Source organism: Phoenix dactylifera, unplaced genomic scaffold (genome assembly GCF_009389715.1).
Source record: "Phoenix dactylifera cultivar Barhee BC4 unplaced genomic scaffold, palm_55x_up_171113_PBpolish2nd_filt_p 000153F, whole genome shotgun sequence".
Taxonomy (NCBI): domain Eukaryota; kingdom Viridiplantae; phylum Streptophyta; class Magnoliopsida; order Arecales; family Arecaceae; genus Phoenix; species Phoenix dactylifera.
In genome coordinates this window covers 444,730-453,451 of record NW_024067702.1, presented here as the reverse complement: position 1 = coordinate 453,451, position 8,722 = coordinate 444,730, and the positions used below count along the sequence as shown (strand labels likewise).

The window sequence follows — 8,722 nt, the reverse complement described above, 5'->3', positions numbered from 1 at the left end:
TTCAAGAAGGGAGGCGCAACGAGGGTGTCATCAAAGCACGGTGATGCGGACTCCTCCTTTTCATCAAAATATCTCCTCTTTTTCCCACCGTCCACAACCAGATAATATATAACAGCAATATAAAAACATACGATCTCATAATAATATATACAAATAAAATAAGCTGCATTTGCGCCGAATTTCATTTCATTTCTCATTTCATTTCCTCTTAACCGGGGTTGCCTCTCAACCCAACCCCAACCCATGAGCTTTTTATTTATATTCTCCGGGAATCCCCCACCCCCCGAGCTCTCAGTTCTCCGCCCCCTCCCTCCCTCCCCTCCTCCCTACTATTCTTCTTGGGCTACGAGGACTTGTGGGGATTCACTCGGTGGGATGCGTCTAAGGTGATGGGCTCTGAAGGAGAGGAGATGGGGAAGAAGGACACTCCGACTCCTACTCCTCCATCTCTTGCAGTCTCTCACTCACCCACACGCAGCTGCTCCCCTGGCCGCTGTGTCGAATCTCTCCTCCCCGCCTCCTCCGAAAACACAAGCAACAACACATCTCCAGAAGAGAGGAAGTGTGTGTGAAACCTTTCAATTCTCGCACCATCTCTATTATTCCATCAGACAACCTCTTGCACAGCCAGATCCCAGATCTAGTGTTGGTATTAAGTGCGTTGACCGTCGACCACGTCAACAGCCATGAAGCGGCTCAGCAGCTCAGACTCTCTTATGCCCATCCGCCCGACCGGTACATTACGATTTGTTGCTTGCATCTTTTGCTCAAGTTCGAAGTTATATGAAACAATTTAAAATTTAGATTTAAAAGATTGTTTGGATGTTTTGGAACGATCTAGGAGAAGAGAAGGGGGGGATGTATGGAAGGGGATTCCAGCCCATGATGGACGGGCTGGACGAGGAGGAGTGCGGCGACGAGGATCTGTGCTCCGGCATGCAGGGCGGCGGCGGCGGCGGCGGCGAGAAGAAGCGCCGCCTGAGCGTGGATCAAGTGAGGGCTTTGGAGAAGAATTTCGAGTTGGAGAACAAATTGGAGCCGGAGAGAAAGGTGAGGCTGGCCCAGGAGCTCGGCCTCCAGCCCCGGCAAGTCGCCGTCTGGTTCCAAAACCGGCGGGCCCGGTGGAAGACCAAGCAGCTGGAGCGCGACTACGCGGCCCTCAAGGCCAGCTACGATGCCCTCCGCGCCGACTTCGACGCCCTCCATCGCGACAAGGAGGCCCTCCTCGTTGAGGTCAGTAGCGAAAATCTTGTTGTGCAAACAGGTACGCCGAATTGAAAAGGACAAAATTCTGAAATTTTTGGGTGACCATGAATTGCATGCAGATCAAGGTGCTGAAGGAGAAGTTAGGAGAGGACGAAAGTCTGAGCCTGTCCTCGGTCAAAGAGGAGCCGGTGGTGTCGGAATCCGAGAACAAGGCCTCGGAGGAGCCACCGGCGCCGGTGTGCAAGGACGGGTCGTCGGACAGCGACTCGAGCGCAGTCCTCAACGACGTCCTGAACGACGAGAATAGCCCGCATGATCGCGGGATGTCCTCGCTCGGATTCGAGAACTCCCCATCCTTCCCGTGCTCGCCGCCATCATTGCTGAATTCCGACTCGAGGCAACCAAAGGGCGGATTCTTCTTTCAACACCAGCTGCTAAAGATGGAAGACGGCGGATTTCTCGGTGGCGAGGAGCCATGCTCTAGTTTCTTCTCAGATGACCATGCAGCCACTCTCAATTGGTACTACCCCGAGCACTGGCCCTAAACGAAGGATGGCGGCGGAGGAGGAAGACAATAATAATAGTATTGGAAGAAGAAGGTAGGGGGAGGTCTTTAAAATTTTTGTAAAATTGGAAATGTATGTAGCTTTTGGGATGGGGTGCTCTGTGATGATGTACAAAAGCCTTTTTCCGGGTTGCAAAGGAAGAGAGACGAAAAAGGACGGGAAGGTGAGGAGGAAAGAGAGAGAGAGTGAGAAAGCTTGATCTCTTTTTATCTCAAATAAAGAATCCTTTTAATATTTTAGTAAAATGAATTTAAAAAAATATGGAGTAGAATATTGGGTGATTGGCGAAATAATATTATAATGATGAGATGGTATTTTTTTTGCTTCATGGGTGGGAGAGGTGGAGGGTTCACGTGGTTCTGGTATGCGTGACGTTGCCATTTCCTTTTCTTCTTTTGTCGTGATATAATATTATGAAGAAAGGACCGTTGGGGTCACCCTAATGGTTAGAAGTTTGTGCGAGCTTTGTCCCGTTTGATGCCGCATCATGTCGCGTAGAATTCGCCAGTGCACGGTGGTGATTGAGCTCATACAAGCTCAAGCTGGCACAGGAGAAGAGCCAAACTCTTGCCACCAAGATGGTAGCTCAGTTGGAACGGAGCGTTTACTTCCAACCAAATGGTTACAGGTTCGAAACGCGCGGGCATCGATTAAATTTGGGGACCGAATGCTCCACGCCTGGACACGGGGTCTGGAAGTGCTACTGGTCGGCTGATAGCCTGGGTGGTGCCAGGTGTGACGTACTCACACGGAGGGTCGGGTCGGATAACCAAGCCGGCTCACGGGTGGGGAGGGTATAAGTAAAATAGGTCGGCGTGCCCAACACACGACCCGGTTTGCCCGCATCGAACATTCTCCTGGCGGGGTGGGGGGCCCAGTGGGGGCTGCTACGCGGGGTTGGGCTTGTCCCTTCCTCCCCCCTGCTCCTTTTTTTAGCAAAAAAAAAAAAAAAAAAAAAAGAGCCAAACTCTTGAATCACAGATTCACAGCTGAAGACCTGTCCATGTAGTACCGTTCTTAATCACAGCTGTGTTGTACCAGGGCATTCCCAATGAACTATAAATCTCTTCAGTAGGTGTCACGAGAGGAGTCCGTATCCTCTTTTAACCTGTGATGTTTGAACTGGAGAGGTACAATTTCTCAGTCCTTGTCTTGCTCAATTATCAGCTAGTTTGCAGTGTATGAATAATTGCTGGTGATCGAGAGTTGGATGTCTAATTAGGTTCAATCTTGAAGTACTAGAGAGGGTCCCTAGTTGATCCAATTAAATGGTACAATTAAGATTGGCTAGTGTACTTGTACCTATTTGTGCATTTGAGATTTTAAGGGGCTGAGTTTGCTTGAAGATTGACCAGTGTGCTTATATGTTTCTACTCTATACTTGGTGCATTTTGAGAATTGGAGGGGGTAGATTTATTGGAAGATGAAGCCAGTGTAACATGGAATTGAGTGTTTGAGCCAAACTTGTTGGAGGAATGAGTTTATAATGGAAATGTGCATGGCTGACGGATTTTTCCACTATGGAAACGGCGCAAGAAGAGCGTAAAAATTGGATTTTAAGCTGATCAATTTATAGGAAACTAGCCATTTTGACGCTGATAAAAGAAGGCTTTGAGTTGTTTAAAAAATTGACATTTTGATCCTAAATTATGTTTCAAATTGCAACAGGAAAATCAAACTTACACTTATATCTTACATCCTTTCAGAGTACATTGTTGGATATGTTACGCATCCATAAAAGTTTCGTTCCCTTGCTGGAGAAAGATTTCAAATTCAAAATAGAGATAGATACTAGATAGATAGATAGATAGATAGATAGAGTGAGACTTAACGCATCTGCTATATCTATGGAAGAAACAATTAGAAAGAGGTTCAAGTTAAATTCAAAATAGAGAGAACAAGAAAACATCTACCATTACTATGGAGGAAAAAACTGTTGTGGCTGAAGGGTCTGCTATTACCACACACACCCAAAAAAAAAAGGAATTGTGATTTATGGGTTGAGGGTGCAAACTGGCATTGTCACAAGGGAGTTGTACCAACTTGGGTTTAAGTCATGCCCTCACCCAAATTTTAACCAGATTTTATCTTAGTTATAAAAAACCATTATTGCAGGCAATATATTTTTGTTTTTTAGGTACAACAAGGTGAAGAGTACCCTCATCACAAATAAGGCAATGAATAGAAGTAGCAGCAGTAGCAACAACAGGTTAGTATACAGGGGAAACCATGAGTTAGCCTCAAGGAGGTCCCATGCCATATTGGCCTCCCTAAGAAAATGAGTTGCAGCGAAAGAAACAAGAGGCTCCCTCATCCCTTTGACGTGCCTTAGGTGCCCATGAACACTTGTCCATGCCCATTAAGCCAATTTATTACCGTAAGTGAATCACCTTTAATTCATAAAAGAGCTTAACAGCTTTTCTAATTCCTTCCCAAGCTCTGGAATTAATAATGGGTGCAAATCTCTGTCGTAGATTACCTCTACATGGTAACTCTCTACTGAGAAATGTGGTGAATGGGCTTTTGGTTCAATATCACAGTCATACGAGGGACAGTGTCTTCTAGAGACCAGAGAGTTCACCACTTGTTTGTGTTTATTATGTATTGATGGAGATCTGATATCATCTTCTAATGTATTCAAATGGACCACACCGTTCATCCCTTCTTGAAAGCAGCTGGGGCCCCATAACGAGCTTAGAATTTAGATTGCAACTACGATGCGGTCTCGATTCATCATTCTTGTCACCTTTAACACCGACTTCTCCAGTGAGAGCAAATTACTAAACTTCGTCACCCCAGTGAAAAAGCAACCATACTATTTATTTAATGACACCGAACCTGGTCAGCCCCTCGTCCACCTTCGGTCCTGTGCTCTTGTTGGGGCCCACAGTCTCTTTGCCACGTACAAGTAAACAATTGAAAGCAGTTATAATTAAAGATGTATATGATGGTTAAAATTTTAGAAGGGATGATTGGATTGCCCCTTTGCTGCTTGCTCATATTTTGAAGTGATTTTCTGTGCCTACTGTGTATCTGTTTATATCTCTAAAGTATATTTTTTTTCTAAACTTGTACGATAGTACTTATATAAGATTAGTGTGAACAGCCGATGTAAAATATATATATATATATATATATATATATATATATATATATATATATATATATATATATATATATATATATATATATATATATATATATATATATATATATATATCTTAGAAATGGTTTCTTTCCCTTTAGAATCTCATCTCATGTCAGCCACATGGCCTTAACATGGCTTTAGTTATGTTTGGTACTCAGCACAACGGTCGGAATAATTACAAACATGGGTTAAAAAAAAACTTACATGGCTGTTATTCTTTCTTTAATGAACTCCTTGGAAGTTTCTACCGATCTTCTTCTTCTTCTGCTTTACTTTTTTCCTAATTGAAAGAGACCCATCGATTTCTTTTCTAATTTACAGAATTCTTTAAGAGATTCTTCTTTGACAACCACAACCATATTTGTTTGGATGTACGAGCATGATGGAAATGGAAATCTTAGTGGGGACCGATACCGCGAGCTGGGATGTCATTTAATCTTGAGATAGAACCATGGAGGATTTATAAATATATTGAATTACTTATTCATAACTTATATAATAAATAAAATAGTAATTCATGGATATATTGATGGTTCGATTTAATTTTCAGTAATTAAAAACCCTAGCGCTTTAGAGTGTGGTAAGCCTGGTATTATCCCTGGTCTTGCGAGGGAGATGGCATGCATTCTCTACTTTTTCTAAAAGTTTTGTCTTTTCTTTCTTTTCCGCTCTATGGAACTAGTTATGTTGATGCTTTTTTCTCGCGCAATCCGAAATGTGGTTTCACTTAACTTTGAGAACAAAAAAAAAAGTTTAGGAAGGAGAGAAGGCATTTTGGTTAAACAAGTAGCGGGGGGGACTCCACCCCCAATAGAACAGTATTAAAAGTATCATTTGGAGATATATTAGTTCAAATTAATCAAGTGAAACAAACATTGAATGCGAACGGCTCTAAGATGCCATGTTTGTCTAATCACGTGGAATTTTTACACTTCTATTTTGACTGTGATTTGTTGCATGCCCCAATTCAATGCCCCTAGGACTAACTCAATTGAGCCACTGACTTTGTGGGAACTCAAGCTATCACATTAGCCGTCCTTCGGTGCATGGATGAGTAGTAGGTTAGAGAGTTCTTGTCTTATTGCAAGTCTGATGTCTTGATCACAAATATTATTCTCAACAAGTCTTTCACAAAAATTATATATAGTGCATTCCTTTATTGGCATGAGATGATCAATGGGAATCCCCAATCACTATGCTTGTTTCAATATCTTGAAAGATAGAATCCATTTTAAGATCACCTTGGCACTTTGCATGCCAATATTGAGTCAACTCTGTCCATAGGGATGCCTTTGTCCCAATTCACCATCTTTGTTTTAGCTAAAGTCATGAGTTGGGGACCTGGGGTACTCTTTGCTGTTTTAATCTTTGTTTTGCTCTTATTTTTTGAGAAAATACTTGAGAAATGTAGCTTTATTTTCAGATCAAATTCAGCATGTGGAAGACACAGCTGAGGGTAGATCATTGGTTACCAAGCTTTCCACATAAGTAGAAACTGAAAGAATGTACTGAAACAAAAGCAGCATTTCTTTGAGTATCCTAATACAGTTAATAATACTGAAATCATTAGATACTTCACATTTTATACACAATGCATCTATAAGCTGTAATTTTCACAAAACACCAACCAAAGGAATTAATATTAGAAGATATTGTGAGGCAAAGACCAGCCTTACAAGCAACCATTATTAGCAACTGTTATTTTCATCCAACCATGCACGCAAGGCAACAGATAGAATGCCAAAAATAATCGACAAGACTTAGAATTCAAAGTTCTCTTTTTAGTTTTTACTATGGACAAATTCAAGGTTTACCTAAATCAATATAATTTTTATGTGAAGATAAATGTAGAAAAGATGTATAAGAAACAAGAAATAAAAGAAAACTTCACAAATAAAATTCCATTAATTAATCAAAAATTTAAGTTAAACTAAACCGTTGGCCACCTTTATGGATGAGTCTTACAAAGCTATAAAAATTAAAAATGGGGTAAAATTAAAAAAAAAATAATAAGATTGTTCACCCTAGTTACGTATCTGGTAGACTTCCCAAAGTTTGGTAAAGTTCAACTAATTATACTAGCTATGGTAGGCTGTGCAAAACTTTTTGACTAGAGCGAGATGTAATGCACTTAATTTCATCATATAGGTTTCCCAACTGCCTTGTTTACATCATTTGCTTAGTAAAACTCCCAAAGTCGATGGTGCCTTGTGCACAACAAAGTTTGTTGTATTTTTTTCTCAGGAATATAATTTAAGGTTTGAACTTGGAACATTTTGCAATAGCAAGATTTAAAAGAATGGCATCAACCAAACCATCGGGCTCAAGTCTTGTTGGTCTTAGCAGCATGCATGATATCATTGTCACAAATCAGAACCTTATCTAAAAAAGTTAAGCAAAAAATGTTATTTGGGTTTCTTGGCTCTGTATAAGTACTCAAAATCTATCCAATACATATCGATATGGGACTAAATATATGCTTGTACGAATTTCCATATGCTCTCTCTATTTAAGCTATGACTTCCTCTCCAGACTTATTAAGGATCTAGATCCATTCAAATCCATTCACAATTACCATAATCTAATCATGAATATTACGATCAACCCATGACCAACCCAAATAAGCTTGTGCCGCAGTATCTTTTAGTCCACATGAATTATAGGCCAGAACTGCTTTGATACTAATTATCAAAATCCAAGACATTCATCCAAAAAGCTAGTCAGAAGATATTATTTCCCTTTCTTGATTCAACATAAATATCCACGATTTACCCAATACATAGCTGATATGTGGGACTAAGTACATGGCTATATGGATTCTCACAAGCATACTACAGGGAAACACAAATAAACCATGTAGATATATAGGGCAATTGGTTTGAGAAGGTGGAGGATGGATCTAACATATCCACATAGAGTTTCACAGAAAGACTCATCAATAACATAGTTTCTCATTTCACATCGCCATCTCATATCTGCCATGGATGCAATCTTTTTAGAACTTGGGGAATTGGAAAAAAGTCTTCTTAGTATTTTTTGCATCGTGCATGTTATGGGGAATCTTTCTTATTTTTTTGTTGGTAAACATTGTTTTTTGTTTAAAGATCCTTATTATTTATGGTGCGAAAATTTTTGCATGATACAAACCTAGCATTGGCCATGAAGGATTAGCTAACGAATAATCTGAGCTGTCCCATGATTCCTTCCTTAAAATAAGGAGTTTTTGGATTGTTTCTTGCAGCTAGTGACTTGTTTGTCCAGTTGCTTCCATTGGTTGGTTGGTTTGCTCTTTAAAGCTTTTCCTATCCTCCACTTCTTGTTAATAACATACATAGGAAAATATCTGCTCAATAGATGAATGCATTTGTGTCTTCATACATTTGTAACCACTTTGATTTGTCTATATGATTTTAAGAATTATTATACAATATAATAGAACAATGTTATTCTTCCCATGCATTTGAATCCGGAAACGGCCCATGCACTAGAGCATCGTTATGTGTGCTGACCATCAGACTTAAGTCCATTAACTTCACAATAGAGCACATTTTAAGCAATGTATTAGCTTCAATGGCGTGACCCTTTTTTCCTTGAAACCTTAGGGTGTAAAAATGGATATATTTTAAAAAGGTGTTATGTTATTTGATCTATTGAAGATGTTTTATGATTTTAATTACAAGTTGAGATTTTATAAAATTGCGTCTCTGTTTGTCCAACGAGTGTTCAAAAGATATCGATCTCAAATTTAGGAGGGGCCTCATTCTATCATAGTGATCAAGATGTTTAGATTATCAAGATTTTA

At 40.2% G+C, this 8,722-nt stretch overlaps 1 protein-coding gene across 1 annotated transcript; it reads left to right on the top strand.

The window, feature by feature from the left end:
- Positions 1 to 284: 284 nt before the first annotated feature.
- Positions 285 to 2,031, top strand: LOC103718729 (homeobox-leucine zipper protein HOX20-like). Its single transcript, XM_008807674.4, has 3 exons — positions 285 to 735; positions 842 to 1,233; positions 1,326 to 2,031. Exons 1-3 carry the CDS (start codon positions 687 to 689, stop codon positions 1,749 to 1,751), a joined length of 867 nt encoding a protein of 288 aa, XP_008805896.1. The 5' UTR covers positions 285 to 686; the 3' UTR covers positions 1,752 to 2,031.
- Positions 2,032 to 8,722: the final 6,691 nt, after the last annotated feature.